The 24439-nt window shown below is 38.5% G+C and overlaps 2 protein-coding genes across 2 annotated transcripts; one reads left to right on the forward strand and one right to left on the reverse strand.

Moving 5' to 3' along the window:
* Positions 1-717: 717 nt before the first annotated feature.
* On the reverse strand, positions 718-6868 carry LOC125234261 (clavesin-1-like). Its single transcript, XM_048140472.1, has 6 exons — positions 6721-6868; positions 4623-4717; positions 3949-4093; positions 2256-2347; positions 1732-1833; positions 718-1017 (listed from the first exon to the last, which is right to left on the reverse strand). Exons 1-6 carry the CDS (start codon positions 6866-6868, stop codon positions 718-720), a joined length of 882 nt encoding a protein of 293 aa, XP_047996429.1.
* A 6909-nt stretch (positions 6869-13777) lies between these two features.
* On the forward strand, positions 13778-20359 carry LOC125234098 (alpha-tocopherol transfer protein-like). The gene is made up of 7 exons (XM_048140282.1): positions 13778-13863; positions 14547-14647; positions 16538-16697; positions 17034-17283; positions 17699-17809; positions 18444-18580; positions 20168-20359. The coding sequence occupies exons 2-7, from the start codon at positions 14557-14559 to the stop codon at positions 20211-20213; spliced, it is 795 nt and encodes a 264-aa protein (XP_047996239.1). The 5' UTR covers positions 13778-13863; positions 14547-14556; the 3' UTR covers positions 20214-20359.
* Positions 20360-24439: the final 4080 nt, after the last annotated feature.

A 24439-nucleotide genomic window follows, 5' to 3' on the forward strand; every position in this document is an offset into this window, starting at 1 on the left:
ATGATAACTCCCACATTAATAGATAATTAGATAATACCCTACTATATAAACACGATGTATCTTCAGTCAAATATACAGTGTTCACCACAGTCTTGTCTTATTATTTAGTATTTACCTCCGGTACTTCATACATTTCAGGGTGGCCATATAAAAATATGACGATAAAATAAAACTGACAATATTCTTTACAAATATTTATTATCTAAATACATGAGATCTTATCCATTTAAATATAGTGCAAAAGTACATTAGGTATAGAATAAAAACTTTTTCTTACATCATACTTATACCCCGTTCACAATTTGGTACTTAAATATTTTTGACGACCGGTCTGGCTCAGTCGGTAGTGACCCTGCCTGCTAAGCCGCGGTCCTGAGTTCGAATACCGGTAGGGGCATTTATTTGTGTGATGAGCACCCGAGCACCAGTTCCCGAGTCATTGATGTTTTCTATGTATATAAGTATGTATTTATCTATTTAAGTATGTATATCGTCGCTTAGCACCCATAGTACAAGCTTTGCTTAGTTTGGGGCTGTTGATTATGTAAGGTGTCCCCAATATTTATTTCTTATTTATTATAAGAGTTTTGAATGATTCATGGTTCTTTTCATTAGACTTATATTGACCGTGATTACCTTTTTGATTTTCTTATTTATTTATTATTAATAATCTTCAGTAGAGTTTCTAAATCATCTGCTTTTTATCACCATACAAATTCACTCCTTTATTAACCAACCATACTCCTTCATCTCCCGATCGAAAGCTTCATCTCTGTACTGCCTGATCTTATTAAACCAATGTCCAATAGTCGCATGATGCCTGCATGTACCCCCATACCTAATCGGGAGACACTCGGGGTCAATGATGTCACGGAGGCTCTGGAGATCGTGTCTGTGGAAATGGATTCTCTTCCAGGCCTTCTTGGGGATGAACCGTTTGAAGAGGAAGAAGAAGGTATGGAAGAGCCAGTTGTAGTTGATGATGTGGATTGAGTTTGGGGCGCAGGGGAGCGCTAACTGCAATGAGAAGGGGATTTTAATATTATTGTGGACTTAAGGCATATCAATGTGACTAGAAAATATTTTTATGTCTTACAGTGTGAAATCGAAATAAGTAATATAGGTAGTTAAGAATTTCAGAAAAAAGAATGACTTGCCTGTGTATATCATACATACATACAATCACGCCTGTATCCCGTAAAGGGGTATGCAGAGCACATGAAACTACTAAAGCTTCAGTGCCACTCTTGGCAAAATAAGGGGTTGAAAGAAATCGAAACTGTGGCATTGCACTGCCTGTGTATATCAATGATCAAAATACCTATGAGAGCGAAGAGGCAACATAAATGAACATGTAATAGAAAGAGGAACAAGCAGTTTAACTAACTTTTGTATGTTTAGTGTCCTTGCATTCATTCTATTAGATGCTATAATGATCCTTAGAAGGTATTAAAAAATACAGATACATTCAAAATATTATTTGTAAGTAGTCATTGCAACCGCCGATTAAGTACTGTAGGTACTAATGTCATTCGGTTCGAAAAAAAAAACGATTTAAATGTCAAATGCAAAATGTGCTGGATCTTTTAATAGTCCTTGACACTACAGAAAAATGAAATAAAAATACAAAAGTAGTGTTTAAAGAAAATTCAAAGCGGATCCCAGGCTCCCCTGGACCGTGGCAAATGCTGGGATGACGCAAGAACGGAGTTTCAAGAAGATTCACTTTACCCCGACCAAACACACGATCTGGTAAGCGATGGTGGGCGTGAGAGCGGCGACGTGTTTCATGGTTATGTTCTCCAAGTCGACGATAAGCGTTCCGCCTAACACCTGGAATCAAATGGCAGGGGTACAAATATGTCAAAGGAAATTTGTGTCAGTCTCAAAGTTTTTTTAAATTTTCTTGTAGCTTCCGCAATCGCCTTTTTTTATACTACGTCGTTGGCAAACAAGCATACGTCCCGCCTGATGGGAAGCGATCACCGTAACCTATGGACGCCTGCAACTCAAGGAGTGTCACATGCGCGTTGCCAACCCATTAGAAACTTGTACACTCCTTTTTGCTGTGATAAGTACACCTTGCAAATTTTACATGTTCCAAACAATTGTTTTGAACTTTTATTGAGTAACAAAATGTTCCAAATTCAAAAACAAAACAAATGCCAGGGCACAGAAGGATAATTGAACTTCATAGCACATAATTGGTAAATATGACTAGATATGGATAATAACTTTTAGGCCGTCAAACTCACCTGTAACTTGGGAAGTCGTAGCCAGATCTCTGTCATGGCGAAGGCGACCTGCACTAAGAAGATTCCAGGATGTTCGTCGGGGTCCCAGGCTCCTAAATATTGAACACGCTTACATTTATTAACATTACTAGCTTTTACCCGCGGCTTCGCCCGCGTAATAAAAGTATTCATTAAGATTTTCATTTGGATCCTTAGGTTTCTCACATAATACTTTTGCTTGCAATGATTGTAGAAATATTACACATCGACCACAGCGTAGGTATACGCTGGGGAAACCTTTATAAACATCCCACATAGCCCGTATTTTGACACTATGATCGGTGGGTAAAAAGTACTTTTTTCTATTATCCCTTACAATTTTTTACATTTTGCTTATACTTATCGCAAACGTAATCTTCAAGCAAACAAACAACGATCGTCTTAGAGCACATTGATTGTAAGAGACCGCCGACCGATTATCCGTATCCCTCTAACGATACCCATATTATCCGTATCCGTATCCGTATCCGTATCCGTATCCATATCCCTATCCCTATCGCTATCGCTATCGCTATCGCTAACGCTAACGCTGTCGCTATCGCTATCGCTAACGCTAACGCTATCGCTATCGCTATCGCTATCCCTATCGCTATCCCTATCGCTATCCCTATCGCTATCCCTATCCCTATCGCTATCCCTATCGCTATCCCTATCCCTATCCCTATCCCTATCCCTATCCTTATCCCTTATCAAGATGTTTAATGATATAACACTTTAAGTTCTCGCGCTTTGTACACATAATATTTAAAGTCACATACAGGTCGAACGCGATTAATTAGCATTATTATTACATTATGATTAATATACATTATGCACTGGCCGTGGTCGCGGAAGACTGACGTCCCAGCAAAATGTCACCGGAGATGTAAACAACACAAAACTACCCGATATTAATTTATATAAATGTTCGGGGTAGACAAATAAATATAATCTACCCGCTTTTAGTTAATGTTTATTTCCCACCATGTTTATTTTAAAGGTAAAAATGATGTTAATTAATCGCGTTCGACCTGTATGTGACTTTAAATATATGTTTAATGATTTCTTATCAAGTGCTAAAATATAAAGTTTCATGGTTTTATCTTTTAAAATTAAGAAATCCCATACAAACTTTCAACCTCTTTTTCAACCCCTTCATCCCTTTTTTTCGAAATAAAAAGTAGCCTATGTTCTGTCTCAGGGTCTAAAGATTGTCTGTTCCAAATTTCATCAAAATCGGCTGCGTGGTTTAAGCGGGAAAGCGTAACAGACAGACAGACAGAGTTACTTTCGCATTTATAATATTATAGTATAGTAAGTATAGTATAGTATGGAAGTATGGATATGGATTAGTATGGATGTTGTGGTCGGTTTAATATTTTGGGGAATATGCAACCCCCCCGTATCATGCTAATTATAGGGCAACATTGACTTTGACTGTCACTTCTTAATTCTGTATAGAAAAGTCAGAAACCAGAACTGTTAATAAAAACCTGTCCATCTAACTATATTTTCAACTCATTTCGCTTTTTGTTGTTTTAACAGACATTTTGTCTGCCGGTACGCTAGTGACATCTAGTGCCAAGTAACGGTATTGATAAATACGCTACTTGACACTAGGCGGCGCTGTGGACTTTGAAAATAAGCAGTATTTTGGCACTATGACAGTACGCACCAAACCTAAGTATGGAGATGCGGCCGACGCCCGGGCGGTCAAGTATGCAGACTTCGTACGCTGGTCCCAATCGCGCCAGACCCCAGAGGTCCACACCTCTGTACAACTCGGGATACTGCTCGAGAAATGTGCAGTACCGCACCAACTGTGAATAGTCAATAGAAAGTACATGAATTTCATGTCTTATCATAAATACTCAATCAATATCCTATCATAAATCTCATAAATTTAGCGGCCCAGTCCACAAAATTACTACTACTGAGCATCGCAGCCGCAAGAGGAGCAAGGCCTCTCATACTCTCTTCAAGATGCATCGAACTTTACCCTACTCCTGTCCGCCACAATCAATCTGGCATTCAAAACTCTCTTCAGTCTGTTAAAGTGAAATTTAATTAAGGTGACCTGCCTTTCCGCGGGACGTAGAACGAAACTGTGTTGACTGGAAAACTGCATCAGCAATGGCAACATCTCTAGGTATCGACGAGTTAGGGGTAAATTGGGTTTAGAAGCGTAGTTCAGACGACTACTGACCTCCTTATTATCTCCATCGGTGTATAGCGACCCGTGCGCCGTATCCTTCGTAGCTAGAAGGAAGTATCGAACAACCCACCGTCACGATCTGACGGATCGGATAGATATCGGGCGGATGAATGTCCGAGTGCAATAAAGTTGACCTGTCTATGCGCGCGCCGTACGACGAAACGGTGTTGTCGCAGGAACCGGAGCAGGAACTCATCGTCAGTCCGACGCGGCGAGCACTCGCCACGCTCTGTCGGATAATACATTATTTATTACTCCCATGTTTATCTGGTGGAGTAATCCGAGCTACGACCTACAGTTGCCATCAGATATGGAGCTGCCAAAGCTCTTACAAATATCGGAACACGTAGGTACTTGAACGTCTTGTCAACACAGACGTGGTCCGATATTTTGATTTATGCAGAACTTTGGCAGAAGACATGTAGTTTAGAAGAGTTGCTCGACATGATTCCAAACGGCCCTTGGAATCATGTCAAGCAACTCGGAAACATGTCAACAACTTGGAAGATCAAAATGGCAAGCATTGTCATGGCAATCGCTTTCGTAAAACAAGTGTTTATTACAAATTAATTACCATAGCGGACCCAAGGGCCCTGGTATGCCGGAATGAACCAAGAACTAAAACGTCGGCAGGGCAGAGTGTTCACTGTTGTTTTCACAATCTGAACGAATTTGTGCGGTTTAAGATGAATTTCCTCCAGCGGTCGCGGACGCTACGGTTATATTCATAACTATTCAGTTGGCTGACTGAAAAGCTGACAGAGCTCTTGAAATATAGTTTAGTTTAATAAATTTTGATGTAAAATTACGCTTGTTTGCCAACATCGTATTAAAAAAGCTGGATTGCAGTTGGCTCGTCAATCAATCAGTTTCAAATGCGAATAATCAATGTGTTAAGTCGGTCACTATGCGCTCTGGCGGTTAATAAATTATTTATTATTATGATGATAATGCGCGTTGCGCGTTAATCCATGTAAGTAGCTTTAATGAATTCATTTAAACAGCTACATAAATAGATTACTAAACTGATATTGTTTTATATCAGATCGATAACAAAAAACACAGTAAGCGGCCAACGTAGCCTACAGAAGCTTGTCACATCAAGTGTAGTGAAGCGTCTGTTAGCATTATGTTAAACAATTATTTACAGCCTGACGACTTGTCATTGTCATCTGTTGACAGCGCCATCTATTATTACTTTTACATACTAATCCGAATCCTAGATGGCTTACCTCAAGGATCGCATGTTCCCAGTCGATATAGGTAATTAAAATAGTTATGTAACTACATACTCCCAATACCGCCGATAGGTGGCGGTATTATCAATAGTCATGCTAATCGCTTAACCACTTGACAGTCCAGCCCGCGCGACCATATTCCGGTCAACCGTCCGGGTTTTTAAGCGACGCGCGCATCGCGCTGCGCATTCACAACTTTTTACAAAAACGTCTGTATCTTCTAAACTACACAAGGTATAGTTAAAAAAAAAATCTGTGTAAATAGAATAAGTAATTCCACTTTTAAAATAGATCTGAACAAAGCAACATCGTTTTCTCTCTCTAAACCTGCCCAAGACACGTGGCAACACAGCCATCCCCAAAAAAATATGACGTTCATTATAATTATGAAGGAAATTGAGAAGATAATTCAACTACACCGCCCAATCGTTCTTAAGCTCTGGCTTCCTAGGATAATCCCTGCTTTGCCTTCTCCTTAAATTATTACCATAGAGGAGTAAGTAAGGGAAGAGCTGTAACACACATCAGTAAATGCGAGTTATTTGCATAGGCAGTGACATCTAGCGACAATCACGTGTCAATCACGCGTCAGCTAGCGTAAATTATCAGTACTGCTACTTGCCAATAGATGTCGTGACGAACGAAGGGTCTAATGCTCACCAATTTTTAGCTAATATTACAATATATTAATCAGTATTCTGTTTTCAATTCCTTTTGCTTGTAATATAAGTTGTAAACTGTTCTGATATTAAATTTTTGGCAGACGAGACACTGGTGCCACCTAGTAACGAGTAGTGGTACTGATAATTCACTCTATTTGACGCGTGTGACGCGTGATTGTCGCTAGATGTCACTTAACTACAAATAACCCGCATTTACTGATGTATGAAGTTACAACTCTGCCTTTACTTTATGATTATTACGAAGCAACTACTATTTAACTTCGTACTTTTAGGAAGTTTCCTATTAAACCCGAGTTTTACCTACTACTTACCGTAAATCATATCCCTAAGCTCCTGGACAGCTGATGCCCTGGTCTCCGGATGCTCTTGGCAGATCTCACGAGCCATTTCCGCGAGTTCTGGGTGTTCCGTTGTGTCCAGTTCCGCCTCAAAGGCTATTTCTAAGAACATCTTGAACATCCTGGGACCCTGTTACACTGATTCTACAAAATACACATTAATAAATCAAGTTTTGATGGTTAGTTTTCAATTTAACTTTAAAATCTTATTTTTTTTAATCGTGTTTGTTGTTATTATGCTAAAAAAATTACCTAATTAAATATCTCTTTATTTACATGAACATATTTACATAATTATACAGTATGTAAACTAACGAAAACCATTTACTGTAACCCGTAAATGTCCAGGTGATACTGAAAAACTTTTACTATGGGACCAACACCCAAAACGCGAAATAAAAATTTACTCTCCCATAGGAAATACTTACTATAAAATAAAACTACCTATGAAACTGTCAGAAGATATTTTCGTGATTTCGGGGTTGATCCCATAGTAAAAGTTTCTCAGTATCACCTGGACATTTACGGGTTACAGTAAATGGTTTTCGTTAGTTTACATACTGTATAAGAAACTGACACTAAACTTAAAAGCAAGACTAAGCTTAAAAGTTAGTCTAAAATAGGCCCATAAGGCATTGTACCAAGGATACTGGCGACATTTCCTCGCTGTATCGCATTGCTGATACATTGTGCGAGGAAGTCGCAAGCTCTTCGGTCACCAGTTATCTGAACCAGACGCTTCGCGATTTCTGTGAACAACTTGTTCGCGCTGGGACCCCATGGACACATATACTCGTATATATATATATATATATACGAGTATGTGTGTGAGTGTATGTGTGTGTGTGTGTGTTCAAGTTGTTCACAGAAATATAAATAAATAACTGTGAGTCTAGTGAAAAAGGGTATAACTCAAATTGACTCGGTGAAAAAGGGCACAAGTCTCACCTCGGACTTGTGACCTTTTTCACCGAGTCAATTTGAGTTATACCCTTTTTCACTAGACCCACAGTATATAGACGAACTTTTAAGTCTATTTCAAAATACGTTTTATGCAAAACTTTTGAGGTAAATTAAAATTAAGAATTTATTTATTATATATCCATCTTAGATAACCAAGAAAACTATAGACTATCGTCTTATTTTAGTGACGAAATTGTATTTAATTTCTTTACTTACACAAAATTGGGAATTGTGCTTGGACTGTAATTATATCTTAACAAGTCGTTTTGTAACTACAAAATTAGTTTTAAGATGTTTATTACGTAATTCTGTTTTTTTTTTTAACAATAATTCAGTTTTTTTTTAATCTGACACTTTCCTGACAAGCGCCGCGACAAGTAACCGTTTCCCGACTGCCAGTATTCCTTCGTTGGTCTTCGTGAATATTCATCCAGGACGGGATACACCGCTTAGTTTTTTGCTTATTAGTGTAAGCAATCTATGCTGTTGATTGGTAATTTGGTTGGAGTTCCTGTCGGTTCATATGCTTTTAATTATTTTGCAGCGTTACAGTTTAGCACATATTTCAAAACAACCAGAGAATTTGAATCAACTTACCTAAATTAACGTACAATTTTATTCCCGGCGATCATCGTCATCCTAAATCATCAATATCTAGGTATGTCATCAGTAATGTTTGCACTACGCCGGTGGTAAACAAGCATACAGCCCATCTGATGGTAAGCAGTCTCTGTAGGCTATGGATGCATTCAACTCCCGAGGTGTTACATGCTCTTATTTGTATTATACCTACTTAATATTGTCTTCGGTTACCGCGATAATTACTCATGAAATAAAACTAGGGAAACCGAATAAATCGCGTATAATGAATTTACAATTCATCCCATTCATCAATAATTGTGAATGAATTGTAAATTCATTATACGATATGATTTAATCCGTTTCCATAGTTTTATTTCATGTTTATACCTACTTGTTAAATAGCCTGTCCACTAAGTACTGGGCAATGTACAGCAACTACATGCATTTTAAGAGAAAATCGCCGCATGCTTCTTCTTTCATAGTCTACATTTTCCCTGACTGAAAATTATGTTATTCTCCTCGATACGCCGGTATGTACAATTGCGGCAATACTACCGCGGTGTCCATTTCCTTAACAAAACGAGTGACAAAGATTTGATAGAAATGGCTGACCCTCATTTGTCCGCGGTTAACTGGTAAAAACATTTTGTTGCATTTCCTTTGGTATGACAGTAACATCTATTAAAAACTACAAGTCAAAAATAATAACATTTATACGATTTACGATGCCACTCGGGCATATGCACTCGCGAATGAAGGGTCAGATGCGGTTATTCTTAAAGTAGATATTAAGAATGCGTTCAACAGCGTTGAAAGAGACGTCATTCTCAATGAAGTAGCGAACCAGGTGCCCTCCCTCTTTCCATTTCTGCACCAATGCTATTCGACACCGAGCAACTTACTTTTTAATGGGACCACCATTTCGTCGCAGGTTGGTGCTCAGCAGGGTGATCCGTTAGGACCTCTTATATTTTGCTTGGCAATTCAGAAAGTTGTTTCTTCTCTGGATTCACCCCTAAATGTTTGGTACTTGGACGATGGGACTATTGGGGGTAGTCCAGAGACAGTGTTGAATGACCTTCATAAACTCGTGCCAGCGTTGAGGGAGATAGGTCTGGAGGTGAACCCTGCTAAGTGCGAGCTTTTTTGCTGCGACTCGTCTGTTGGTGTACGGACAGATTTTGAAGAGGTGTTGCCCGGCTTGCGGTACCTTCAGAAATCTTCTTTGTGCCTTTTAGGAGCGCCAATTTTTCCTGAGGGTGTCGGTGCTGCACTTGAAGATAAAAGGTTAGCGTTGGTTCGGGCCAAGGAACACCTGGGAAACTTGTCTGCGCATGTTGCGCTTATTCTGCTGCGGAACTGTTTTGCTGCACCGCGTATAATGTACATTCTAAGAACAGCTCCAACCTGGTTGTTTCAATCTGAAGTCGCAGCGTTAGACGAGACAATCAAGGGGTGCTTGAATCCATCTTGAATGTACATTTGGATGAAACGCAGTGGTGTCAAGCAGCCCTTCCAGTCCGTCACGGTGGGTTGGGAATACGGCGCTGTAGAGAGTTGGGAGTGGTGGCATTTCTTGCTTCGGCTCACGGGACATTGGGTCTTGTTGCTCGGATCTTATCTAACAATGGTGACATTACCCAGGTACCGTTTGCTTCGGAGGCGTTAGCCAAGTGGACTACTTTCTACGGTGGCGGGGATCAGCCCGAAAATCCCATTGTGCAGAGGGGCTGGGACGACATGTTGTGCAAGAAGACTGTTGCAAACATGCTAGAGGGAGCGGTGGGATCCAACTTGGCCCGCCTTAAAGCCGCTTCTAGGGTTGAGTCAGGGGCGTGGCTGCACGCATTACCTTCCCCGTCACTGGGCACGCTTTTGGACAATGACTCCTTAAGGATCGCGGTGGCCTTGCGATTGGGGTGTAAGGTGTGCGAGGCGCATCGGTGCGTTTGCGGGGTCATGGTTGAGGAAGACGGTCACCATGGTCTCAGCTGCTTGAAGTGCGCGGGACGTTTCTCGAGGCATCATGCTATCAATGATGCAATCCGCCGGGCTTTGGTGTCGGCCAACGTTCCTTGCGTTTTGGAACCTCCAGGGTTGTGCCGCACGGATGGAAAGAGGCCTGACGGTCTGACATTGGTTCCATGGCAGAAGGGTCGGTGTCTCTTATGGGACGCGACGTGCGTCAGCACGTTTGCGCCGTCCCACTTGAACCTTACGGTTAGGTCTGCAGGGTCAGCCGCGGAGTATGCGGCCAAAATGAAGCATGCCAAATACTCTGCCCTGGAACCAATGTACGACTTTGTGCCAGTCGCAGTCGAAACTGCGGGACCTTGGGCTCTGGAGGCGAAGGAGTTCATAAGGGATTTGGGCCGGCGGCTAAGGGACAAGGGATGTGACCCTCGGTCCGGATCGTACCTGGTCCAACAGATCTCATTGGCTATTCAGCGTGGTAACGCTGCCGGTGTGATGGGGACATTTGAACCGGGTACGATTCGGGACGGTTTTATTTAGCTTAAAGTAAATATATTATGTGTGACGAAGCCTGTTGCGGATATCATCATTGGTTTGTTTGACGAAGCATGTTGTTGATTTGGATTTGTGGCCACATGACGAAGCCTGCGTTGCGGATGAATTTTCACTTTGTAAACATATTAGATATAGATTTGAGTGATAAAATATTAAATTTACATTGGTTGAAATAAATGGAATACGATTTTTATAAGTTGTGAGATGAAATGGATGGTATGATCAAGTCGTAAGTGGCCTTCAATGACATTTGTTTAATAATGCTAGTTGACTATTGGCCGTGTATATCATCAAATGTGTTTCGAAGTGGTCGTACCTGTTTAATGCTAGAAAATGTAAGTTTTAAAACATCATATTTATATCGATCTTTATACTACTTTATTTTCGATTTTATATCCGAAGAATAAGGTCTATATTATTGTTCGTATCTACAGTTTTGTGTAATCTTTTCGTAGGAATTGAGAAACACAAACTAAATAATCTAAGTAATCTACATTCAATCTCAAATACATTTATTCAACAAATAGGCCACAGTTTTTTTTTGAGGATTTTACGGCCTGATTACGAAGTAGGCTACTGGGGCACTTTTACATGTCAACATTATAATAAACTAGCTTTTGCCAAGAAAGAGACTCTTTTGGAAAAAGACAAAAAGTACCCTATGTCAATCTCTATCCCTTGAACTATCTCCACTTAAAAAAAAATCAAGTCAATTCGTAGCTCCGTTTTGCCGTGAAAGACGGACAAAGAAACAGACGCACACACTTTCCCATTTGTAATATTAGTATGGATAATAATTATGAATTCAACTAAAGTACAAAGTTACTATAATTAATAAGAGATGTATATAGTCTCGAAATCATTCTTAAATATCATAATTAGATTATTTTATCTACATCGTCATATTAGGTATACATTAGGTCAGTACTCTTACCACGAGTTTGGCACTGTATCATTGTCTGGTGGTAAGGGCATCAAGATTCAAATCTAAATCTAATTATCGAACAAAGATCAAAATATCATTAATGTGAAATGTCACATTACAATGTTTTACAAAAACACTTGTACCAGGTTATATCTAATAATTTGCAGAAATGAAAATAGCTCATCATCCTCCTTGCGTCTGAGGTCCACTTTGACAACTAATCCCAAGATTTGGCGTCGACACTAGTTTTACGAAAGCGATTGCCATCTGACCTTCCAACCCGAAAAGTAACTAGGCCTTATTGGAATTAGTTAATCATAAAAATAACCATAATCGTCAAAACAATCAAGACGAGTGACAGATAAGTAGATAATTAGGATTCATTAATCGGATTCATAATTAATCGGATATATATTATTGCAGACCACTGATAGGCACATTGAGTAATTATTACTTGATAAGCATAGGCCTTGATAACTCAGGACAAGCGACATTCGAACTAAAGTTTCTTATGCATTTAATCTTGATGTAATTTTGACAAAACCCGCGCGTAATAACTACAAAATTAAAATTTTGAAAAAAACCCCCTACCGCGACATAGTAGACCGATTTTCATGAAACATGGCTAAGAACACTCCCGACTAACTCGGTTCATCCGTTCGGGAGCTACGATGCCACAGACAGACAGACAGATAGACACGTCAAACTTATAACACCCCTTCGTTTTTGCGTCGGGGGTTAAAAATGGAAATGTGTAACTATTTATGTAGGTAACGATTTTTGAGTTATATTGCTTTCAAATTAATTATAACGCGATAGAAAAGGTAATAAAGGGCAAAATTGTAACTTTTGAGTTCTCAAATTTGGCACTTAACGTCTGTATTAACGTTGGGTTTAATTAATACACTTTAAAAGCACTAGACTACATATTTGTATTCACATATTAATTTGTGAAGTGGCTGTGTTCCTATATCATATTAAGACGAAAGGAAACCACCACTTTAAAACAGGTGTTTCAATATAAATTACTTTATTGGATATATTTTTGTATGATTTTCATATGATTTCGATCATATTATAAAAAAAAACATTTTTGAAGTGAAATTTTTAATGCGACTTCCAATCCAACTGACAGCGTTAAGTTAAACGTTCAACGCTCAGTGTTGCCAACTCGAATTTTGAAATACCCCGTCCTATTTTCATTTCCACATTATGAAGTTTCACTTCTCCCGCGGGGAGGGACTCCACGCATTATTTTTTTAGTACCTTTATAATTGATACAAGTACAGTCTATGAAAAAAGAGTGGAAGGGTCAGTTGGAAGTGGAAGACCTAGGCGAACTTTTCTTGTTCAAATCGGGGAAATATTGCAAAAAGGCCAGGTCAGAAGTACTCGAAACCGACGAGCGTGTATGAGAAACGTTATGAAAGTGTGTGAAGCGAAAGTGATTTGTCAGGATCGTAGTAAATGGAAATCCGTGATCTCTGCCTACCCCTCTGGGAAACAGGCGTGATTGTATTTATGTATGTTATGTATGTACAGTCTGACCAAAAAGAGCAGAAAGTAAAGAGTGGCAATATTGTAATATCATCCCTTTCAAATCAATATGTATGAGAAAACGGGACGACAATACGATGGTGGCACTTTTTAGATTTCGACTCTTTTTGGTCAGACTGTAATATCATCTTCATCGTCATATAAGCCCTTTATCGCCCACTGCTGAGCATAGGCCTCTCTTCTAGTACGCCACTTCTCCCGGTCCTGGGCTAATCTCATCCAGTTGTGACCCGCAGTTTTTCGGATGTCGTCGACCCAACGAGCCAACGGATGCCAGGCACTTCTTACATTTGTTAGCGGCCACAATTCCGTTAACATTTTGGTCCAGCTGCCATCACTCTGCCTAGCAACAGTAATATAAAACAGGATAATTATTATGTGACCAATGATTATCAATATTGAATGAAGATTCGAATGTCACCTTACGGTTAGCTGTACTGAACACATTATCTATAACAGTAGTGTCATTTGATACTCGTTAGTGCGGGAGTCCTTAATCTAAGACATTATTGTGAAGTTAATAATAAGGTTATTTCGTTGGTAGATGTTTTGAAAATTTTGTAAGTATTTGTAGTGTTGTCTTTTTAACATTCATAAAATTGACTGTTAATTTTGTACTTGACTGTAAACTAAAACTTGCCAAAACTTAACCAAGAACAACATTTTGTAGTAAAGAAAAAAGGACAATTTTAATTAAAGATTGAAATTTATGGTTAGACTTATTTTTAGTTCATTGGTAGCTAATAGTGGCGGGGCGTGAAAATTTTCGTTGGTAAAGCCGGAGGGGTTCTTGGAACCTGTTTTGTATGGACTTTTTTTTTTTTTTTTTTTATGGGATAGGAGGCAAATGAGCAGACAGGTCGCCTGATGGTAAGCGATCACCGCCGCCCCGACTTCTACAGATACTACAGAATTTTAGGGAACCCTTTGGGAATCGAGTTGTATCAACGCTCCCCCACTGTTAGCTGTCCTGAGAGAGGAATATTTTGTAAGATACAAGTATTAAAGCCTGCTGAGTTAACTTTCAAGCGTATTTAGGTTGTACGAAATGCTCAAAATATGTGACATTATCTGGGTAAAGGGACCTTATAGTCGATGGCGCTTACGGCGTTATGGGCGTTGTTCGTGTACAAATACGACGCCGCAGAACGTAAGTGCCATCGACAATATGGTCCATTTACCCAGATAACGTCACATATTTCAAACTATCGACTTTTATTTATTAATATAATTTCGTTTACAGTTAACAAATTATGGATAACCCACATCAAGCAGAGTTGGAAAGACAAGTTATTGAGCTGAAAGAATGGGTTGCCAAACAACCAAACGTCGCTAAAGATATGGGTAAGTCACATTCCACATTTATATAAGGAGCCTATTGAACATTAGGTTTGACGGATTTTGAAATATTAAAACAAATAAGGATAGCAAAATATTTTTCTCAAACATGGTATGAAATATTGATGTTATGTGCCTTATAATTGGCCGCGTAGTATGACGGTTCAGGTGCGGCTAGGACAATAGGTCGATAATGGAATTTCATACAAACATTGCAAGACTAGGCCGGCAAAGTCCTCTTTCTTTAATTTCCAGTCACTAGTATTTGACATAACATCTAGGTATTTGGCCATTTAAAAAAAACTATAAGGGGCTTTACAGACGTTCCGACTGCAACTGGTGCAAGGCCTCGGCAATATTTGATTTTTGGTGCGTTTTGTAAAGTGTTGTTTCCTTTTTTATAAATTTTTTTAATTTTCTGTTTTTTATTGTTCTGTGCGGGGTTCTTAAAAGGGGAACGAAAATTTAATTATTTTTGCGATACGACGCACCGTTTAAGAGATACAGCCATTCAAAGTTTTTATTTTCAGTATTTATTTCATACCATGTTTTAGAAAAGCACTATACATACCTCGGCGGGAAATGGGGTTGCCCGCCTTAAACCTACCGGTCTATTTGTCTTCGGCCGGCAACCCCTTTTGTCCCGGCCTCTGTAGTAATGTACTATTTTTCAAGCAGTTATATTAGCACAAAATACTTACAGCATCGTTTTTACTGTATTACAATGTCTTTAAGATTTTATCTAAAACTACAAAAGCTAAAAAAAGTTTAGGCAAATATAAATTTGTAAGTCAGAAATTTAGTATGGTTTCAATCACACAGATATTACAACGCGAAACCTAAACGTGTCAATGTTTGACCTGTGATAAACTTTCAATCTATTTATCAACTAGCGTCAGAACGTAGAGTATCAGAATTTATAATAAGTGCGTACAGAAATTAGGGATCATCCACATATTACGTCACACCAAATTTCAGGTTTTTGGACCCCTCCCCCCCCCTATGTCACGCTTTTTTGTATCCCTTTAACAGGGCTTGTCACATTTAGTATGACCCCCCCCCCTCCCCCTTACACTGTGACGTAATATATGGATATAGAATTATCAGTGCCTAATGAAAATGATGTTTAATACCATAAAGGCATAAGTGGTACCCGTAGCGACATCTAATGAGCATTTCTTTTTTTTACGCCACTTTTATGAAATGTGATATTTTTGAAAAAAAAAATATGCTAATGCTATTTCTACTCAGAATCACTAGTTTTTCAATCCTAGTAGTTAAAAAAATTGTCCCATACGATTTTTTCTTATTTTATCACCATTTTCCGTACATGTTGTGTGGGGTAACAAAAGAGGAAAGTAACAAAATTGTATGGAAATTCTGGGACACTTTTTGTCTCCCAGTGAGATTGAAAGTACTCGTGATTCTGAGTACAATTAACCTAAAATTCCCTAATAAAATCAAATTTAAAAAAATGGCAAAACAAAAGAAATGCTCTAATAGCAGCGTAGATGCATAATACTACTTAGATTAATTTTGTATCGAACAGAAAAGTCTTCGTCATGCGGTGCTTGAGATAACTTAACTCATTCACTGCTATTGTATTGCTATTTTTTTATACCACGTCTGTGGTAAAGAAGTAATAAAGCCCGCCTGATCGAAAGCGGTCACCGTAACCTATGGACGCCTGCAACTCAAGAATGACACATGCACGTTTGCCGACCCATTAAAACTTGTGCACTCCCTTTTTGAAGAACCCCATACTTAGTAGTTCATCGGGGATACCTCAGCAGGGAACTCATTCCACAGCCAAATTTAGAATTAGTACCTATTAAGGTAGAAACCAGAAAAAATCAAAAGAAGATATTTTGAATTCCGATCCCCTAAATGTTGCAGATGATAAACTACTAAGAAGGTTCCTACACAGCTGTTACTACGACACACAAAAAGCTCAGAAAGCCTTGGAAGCATTTTCAACCCAACGCGCTGACGCTGCTGAGCTTTTTGGAGATCGAGACCCGTTAGGATCTCGAGTGAAGCAAGCGTTTAAGTGGATGTAAGTAGTTATAATTATGAAATATTGGTAACTAAATGATATTTAGCTTATAATACGTCCCACTGATGAGCACAGGTCCTATAAGCGAGAGGGCTTGGCCTATAGACGGCGAAGACCTAATGCTTGTCTAAAATGTAGGTTCTGAATTTCACATGTTCACCGTTGAATTTCTTCATGAAAATTCACAGGATGTTTGCTTTCAAATTTATTTTACAAAGTTTAAACCAGAGATTGATGAGCTAGTACTTCTACTTAATATGTATCTGCGTCGGGGTCTGAATGCCTTACTTCATTTAGCGACCCTTATAACATAGCAGGTTTTTTCTTGTATTTCAGAACCCTAGCATTCATTCCAATATCAGGCAACAGACGGCTCTGGATCTTCCAAGTCAATGACCCAGGTTTCCAAAAGTTTGACCATCTTGAATTCAACCGCCTTCTTCTGCTGGCCTTTGATGCGTGGTTACTTGAAGAGACCAGTTTGCAAGAGGAAGATTTGACTCTTTTTGACGCCAAAGATATAGGCTGGAAGATTTTCTGGAGGATACATCTATCTATACAGAAGAAAACTATCAACTATCAGGAGGTAATGTCAATTCAATTTTATATTTTATACACGTATAAGTTTAACTTATGTAAGATTAAATGGGTCCAATCTTTGCGCAGCATATTGACGCTTACATACGAGGCATGCGGATGTCTCTCGTGTTTGAATAATTCGACGACGGACTAATGGTTCCAGACGTATTTATTTGTGGCAGCTGGTAGGGAATATAGACTTATTTAAACGGTAACAAGTTCTGGAGTATTATGTCTCTTTGCTCGTATTAAGAGTTAAGACTAGGTCTCAAGCGTGTTGCCATATATTTCGTGACCTTTCTCGTTTTTTTTTTGACGTGACTTATATGTAGCCGAAACACTTGATAAGACTTCCTTGCATACAGCATTTAAAATCAGTGTGAGACAATTAAGTAATTCTACTTTTTTTCATTTCATTTCAGGAAGCGATGCCAATCCGGATAAAGCAGATGCACATGATAAATGCGCCATCATTCTTGGACAAATTATTTTCATTACTAAAACCATTTATGAGCAAGGAAATGAGTGAAGTAGTAAGTATCAAGATTATTTGGCCGTTTCACATTATCCGATCCGATATCGGATGTCGGAAGGATTTCAATAGAAAAAATCCAAGATGGCGCCTGTAATGTATGGGATATCGATCCGACATCCAATATCGGATCGGATAATGTGAAAACGCACTTAGGGTACCAAAAGTCCTTGTATGCTAAATTACTTCTTAAGTTCTTATGGAAGATGCGATAATATCCGCCTAAGCATATACGTCCTGGATGGCCGATAGGATACAGGCATCTGCCGCGATTGCAGAGTACGCTGGTTCGATTCTATGCTCATGGATGCCTCTTAGGCCTTGTTTTTCTTTCGTATGTTGTGTTGTTTCGTATGCTCGGTACGCTCGCGGTTCAATATTGGAATCTTTCGCTTGCTCGGGTATCAACATTGTCACGTGCGGTTAAACAACTACTTTGCCCTTGTAAAACAAATAACTATTAAAAGAATATTCGTGGATCGATACCACCCTCGAAAAAATGAATAGGTATAGGTACAAAAAATATTAAATTCCTATTATAAAGATTACGATCTTATTTTCACGGATTCGGATCGGACGTAGTACGAAACTGCTCTTATCTTAGATGTTAACATGAATGTGTTGAAATATTTCAGATTCATTTCCACGCGCCAAAATCAGACACTCTGTTTGAGTATTTCAGTAAGGACGACCTACCCAAAGAGTTTGGCGGCAACCTTGCCAGTTTAGAAACCTACAACAAAGAAATTATTGACCTAATCCACAAACACAGGTTCGTGCAGATGTGTTTTTATCATTGATACCTTGTTGATACTTTTAAGATTTTTGAATGATTTACGGTTATTTTCATTAGACTTACCTATATCTTTTCAAAAATCAGAAAGGCAATCACGGTCTATATCCCGGTCAATATAAATTTATTGATACTTTTGGTTGACTGGTTCTGATTAACTTACTGATGAGACAATAATTTAAAATAGTTGATGAAACAAAACTAAAATCTAAAATTTAACATTTTGTTTTGAATTTTAATATTTTCAATCTAAATGGAGCTGAAAACAAAATACTTCAAACTCCTGTAACGAATTGTTTAGCCACGTACCTCGTACACAATTTTCTATAAAGTGTTTAACTATATTCGGGATTTAAGGAACCAACCCATTTTTTTTTTTTTATATACTACGTCGGTGGCAAACAAGTATACGGCCCATATTTAAAGTCACACACAGGTCGAACGCGATTAATTAACATTATTTTTACCTTTTTTCCCAACGTTTCGGCCAGGTTGCACTGGCCGTGGTCGCGGAAGACTGACGTCCCAGCAAAGTGTCACCGGAGATGTAAACAACACAAAACTACCCGATATTAATTTATATAAATGTTCGGGGTAGACAAATAAATATAATCTACCCGCTTTTAGTAAAGTATACGGCCCGCCTGATGTAAAGCGGTCACCGTAACCTATGGACGCCTGCAACTCAAACAGTGTCACATGCGCGTTGCCACCCCATTAGAAACTTGTACATTCCCTTTTGCTGTGTTAAGTACACAGCAAAAAGGAGTGTACAAGTTCTAAGGAGGGTTCGGGTTGCCGACGACTCAAAGGACAATAAACGGAACAAGTTAGTTCCGTAAGTCCTCCCGTCACCAGCACACCGCACCCCCGTTGAGCTCTGGCAGCCTTACTCACCGACAGGAACACAACACTATGAGTAGGGTCTAGTGCTATTTGGCTGTGGTCTTCTGTAAGGCGGAGGTACTACCCCAGTTGGGCTCTGCTCTAGATTCGAGCGAGACGATATCCGCTGTGCTGTGCCCTACCACACAAAGCGGAATATCATTCGCTATGCCCTACCTCCTATAACGCTATTTTACTAAGACTTTCTCAATTTTATTAATTGTATGGGTTTTTTTTATGATTTCTGTATGGAAGTTAGTGCTGGGCCGTCAAGAACAAGGATGAGAGAAGTCTGCATGTGAATGAAATGAGAATGTTGCGATGGATGTGTGATGTGACAAGACGAGATACGATTTGGAATGAGTATATAAGGGGAAGCCTGAGACTAGCGCCAGTGACAAAGAAGGTGAGAGGAAGCAAATTAGCATGGTATGGGCCTGTAATGCGGAGAAATGAAAGCAATGTTATAAACGAGTGGTAAATATGAAGGTGGATGGCGACAACGGTAGTGAAAGGCCTAAGAAAAGATGGATGGAATGTGTGAACAATGATATCAGAGTGAAAGGTGTTAGTATGGAAATGCCGGCTCATAGAAAGGAATGGAGGTGGAAAATCTGCTGCGCCGACCACAAATAATGGGAAGAGGATAAGAGAATGATGATGTTTTTTTTATGATTTCAGTGACACATTAAAAAATAATGACTTGTGGAAAACTCCAAAGAAATAATCCACGAACTTGACTGTCATGAATACTCGGACATCGAAGGAAGGTGACAAGCAAAGAAAGCAACACTCTTAATCAAGCGTAAATTATTTATTATAACTTTGTTAGATATCGACTAGAATCTTCATAATTAAATCATCAGAATTCTACTGGGCTTTTCTGAAATAAATAACAATTTTGAAAATTTTGCACGCAACTTCGCACTTCTTTTTATGTGATTTAACAAGCTTATAGGTAGGTACTTAAAATGTGCCCCGTGTGGTGACGGGTTAAGCATTTGACAACCCACTTTCTTCCCGCTTGTGTCGTAGAAGTCGACTGTGAGGGGTTAAATGGTGGCGTACGCGAGAGGCCACCTGTCACTGAAATGTCGCAATTTTGGATTTCTTTTAACCCCTTTTTGCCAATGGTGGCACTAAAACTTAGTAGTTCATGCGCTCTGCCTACCCCTTCATGGGATACAGGCGTGACTTTATGTATGTATGTACTTAATATGTGCTTAAAGACGAGAGTTTGTAAAAGTATTGGAATTGTACATTGCTCGATTCTTCTCGCTCAACCAAAACGGGTTTAAAGATGTCTGACGTCTTTATTTTAGGAATGTGACGTACTCATAATCTTTGAATAAAAACCGGCCAAGAGCGTGTCGGGCCACGCTCAGTGTAGGGTTCCGTAGTTTTCCGTATTTTTCTCAAAAACTACTGAACCTATCAAGTTCAAAACAATTTTCCTAGAAAGTCTTTATAAAGTTCTACTTTTGTGATTTTTTTCATATTTTTTAAACATATGGTTCAAAAGTTAGAGAGGGGGGACGCACTTTTTTTTCCTTTAGGAGCGATTATTTCCGAAAATATTAATATTATCAAAAAACGATCTTAGTAAACCCTTATTCATTTTTAAATACCTATCCAACAATATATCACACGTTGGGGTTGCAATAAAAAAAAAAATCAGCCCCCACTTTACATGTAGGGGGGGTACCCCAATAAAACATTTTTTTCCATTTTTTATTTTTGCACTTTGTTGGCGTGATTGATATACATATTGGTACTAAATTTCAGCTGTCTAGTGCTAACGGTTACTGAGATTATCCGCGGACGGACGGACGGATGGACGGACGGACGGACAGACAGACATGGCGAAACTATAAGGGTTCCTAGTTGACTACGGAACCCTAAAAATTATTCAACTATAAATATGCAATCAAGTTTCTTGTAGAGCTTCAAAAATTAAAATATTACAATTTTGTGTTGAATGAAGACGACGTTTGGTCAATTTTGGACCAGTTATCTGTTTTTGTGCACTGTCAATAATACAATTACTTCAAACAAAAACAATAATATGATTGTAACAAATAACTTGGTAATTGGTGTTGCTTCATCCACAATTTGGCTTTTACGTTCAACTTACAAGTTACATATGTGAAAGTATATTATAATAGTACATTTCGTTATAAGTGCGAGAAGAATGACATTCTCGCACGTGTGACGAACGACGTTTTTTAATACAGTTGCGAAAAAACACTACTACAACGAAATAAAACGATAAACAATCCGAACCGAACTCCCAATTTTCGCAGTGACATTGACGCATTTTGAAAATTCAAAGGCGTATCTTTGAAGCTTTTAACTATAATATTTGCGTGCATATTTTCGATTTTGCTATTCATCTAACACAATTTATTTATTTCATTGGGTGCCGTAAAAACATAAACATTTACGATTTGGGAAGATTGTTTAATATATACCTACATTTTGAATGAAGGTATATATTAAACAATCCTAATGCTGTGAAATTTTTCTTGGAATAAATAAATAAATAAATTTTAATTCAATCGACCCATTTATGCCTTGATGTATTGCAAATAAGATAAAATAATTATGACAAATCGCGTACCATATTAAGGTTTTTGAACGTGCTTGAATTCAGTTAAAACATGGTAGACGCCTCTACTTTGTCAGAAGACGCGTTTCGTTCCATTTCACGTTCTGTTTACAAGACTCATTATGAGCCACTTTTTCACTTCCACTTCAAAGTATAAACGATTTTATAAATTATGTTTAGTATGACTAAAAGTAAAGAATTACATATGAAATAATAACATAAACATATATTGTAAACATTAATCACTTAATAATATGTTTATAGTTTTATTCCGTCTTAGTAAAATAGATTAACATTGAAACAGCTCGGTATGTAGTCGTAAAATGGAACGCATACTTTTTACGCGCTAGTGCGTAAAATACAACTTCTCGCACGCTAAACAGCCAAAAAACGGGCACTTTTTGAGCAACTGTATTTAAAAGTATATATTATTTAGCACTTTTAACAGTTTGTTGGCTTCGAGTTGTTATAGAAGAAATTGTAGAAATAAAAAAGTGCTAAATAATATATAGGTACTTTCAAATATGTAACTATGCAACTCCACAGCGTCAGCCGTAACCCTGGTGGAAGGAACATCAGTGGGGCTCCATGTCTGGGGCGCGTTTGTTTTGATAAAGAGCAAGCCGGATAGGTCACGACAAACTTTGAAATATCTACATCAATATACTACGGGGTTATGCATGCTGGAAGGTAATACAGTACAAATCCAAAGTCAGAAAATTTCATTAACAAACATTAAATTCATTTAACATTTAAGGCTGAAAATAAATTCACCTGTAAGCCAAAATTTACCTTAATTAAAACTTAAAGTACCTACATCCAAATTTATAACTAAGTAATAAGTAGCTTAAATCTATAGGGCCTGTACCGGTCTACTTAAAATATTAATACTCTTACACAACACAACAAAATGGCTTTTTATTTCCACGATATACAATATATTGAAACCAGAACAACCAAACAACAACACTTTAGATGTTCACGCAGCTATGAAATATTAATAAAGAAATAACAAAGTACAAGAAAATAGTAAAACATCTCTGTCAAGCTACACCGCTTCCCCCAAACGCGATAGATCCATCCTAAATGATGCCAAACGTCTGAATAACGACAAAAAAGTAGGACGTGCAGATTCCACCGAAGGCGAGCAGGAGCGACGCGTCCAGCGGAAACACACGCCACAAGCGGAGGCGGAGCGGGCGGTGCTCGAGGTAATCGGTGGCCAGCGTCAGCGCAGCGTACAGTGCGTCATCTGGCCATAAGAAAGAAGGCAATTTACACAAAGGCCATGTTCTCTTATTCCAATACTCAGAGACGAGGTATTGTAAATAAGGTAACTCGTAATATCGACAAATTGGCATGAAATCGGTTAAGTCGCAGGTCAACCGATTTCATGCCAATTTGTGTTGATAATAGTTATTTGTTATACAAGGGGGCACAGTTGTATTTTAACGCCGAGTGTGGAATTGAAAAACGAGCAAGTGAAAGGATTCTATAGTTGAACCACGAGCGAAGCGAGTGGTTCGAGAATAGAATCCCGAACTTGCGAGTTTTTTAATACACGAAAAGTAAAATACATTTGCACCCGAGTGTAACACAACACTTTTCCTCTCACTATAGCGAGGATACTACAACGCAAAAAAATGCGTTTATCACTGTTTCCAGTAGTTCCATAGGTGGTAAATCATCTTTATTACTAGATTCAAGTACTTTTATCAATTTTAAAGCAGTTAATTTGACTTTATTCAAGGTCAAATTACTTTACCCACTAGTGGATAAAATGCGTTTTTACCCGCTGGTGTTAAAGGACAAAATACGTGTTTCCGAGCTGGTGAGGGGAAAAGACTCAATAGTTTATTTAGCCTCTGATGTCATTTGATTTTAGAACGCGGCTTTCCACCATACTTGTAGATTTTATCCCATCAAAAACAAAACTTGTAAAAACACCAAGTCTTCGCAACTCAGTCCTTCTGGCGTCAAAAGAGTTGAGATCCCTGTAATACCAAGTCGGTTAATTTATTCAGTCCCTACTTAAAGGACCTTCTGCCATAAGTTATTACGTAGTTTACCTACAGCTAACCTAATAACATATTACTTATAGCGACCATATCAATATGAAAAATATTTTATGTTTGAAAGAAAATGGACTGCTTTGGCAATCGCATGAAAATACAATGTATCTTACAACAATGTAATACAAGTTTTTTTCACATTTGAATATAATATTTAGGCACGTATTATTTAATTGTATTTTACAACAGACTTATTCACTGTAATTACTGCACATGTAGCTTTGACTGTGTTCTCATATATGGGTTTTCGAAGTTATGCGGTCGGTGCCGGTG

This window comes from Leguminivora glycinivorella, chromosome 15, assembly GCF_023078275.1.
Source record: "Leguminivora glycinivorella isolate SPB_JAAS2020 chromosome 15, LegGlyc_1.1, whole genome shotgun sequence".
Lineage (NCBI taxonomy): Eukaryota > Metazoa > Arthropoda > Insecta > Lepidoptera > Tortricidae > Leguminivora > Leguminivora glycinivorella.

Coding starts and splice junctions, on each gene's coding strand:
- LOC125234261 (XM_048140472.1), bottom strand. CDS start 6,868: ATGTTCAAGATGTTCTTAGAAATAGCCTTTGAGGCGGAACTGGACACA. Junction 2,348..3,948: donor CATCTCCATACTTAGGTTTG/GTGCGTACTGTC, acceptor TTCAATATTTAG/GAGCCTGGGACCCCGACGAA. Junction 1,834..2,255: donor TACGACTTCCCAAGTTACAG/GTGAGTTTGACG, acceptor ATTTGATTCCAG/GTGTTAGGCGGAACGCTTAT.
- LOC125234098 (XM_048140282.1), top strand. CDS start 14,557: ATGGATAACCCACATCAAGCAGAGTTGGAAAGACAAGTTATTGAGCTG. Junction 14,648..16,537: donor AAACGTCGCTAAAGATATGG/GTAAGTCACATT, acceptor TAAATGTTGCAG/ATGATAAACTACTAAGAAGG. Junction 17,810..18,443: donor GCAAGGAAATGAGTGAAGTA/GTAAGTATCAAG, acceptor GAAATATTTCAG/ATTCATTTCCACGCGCCAAA.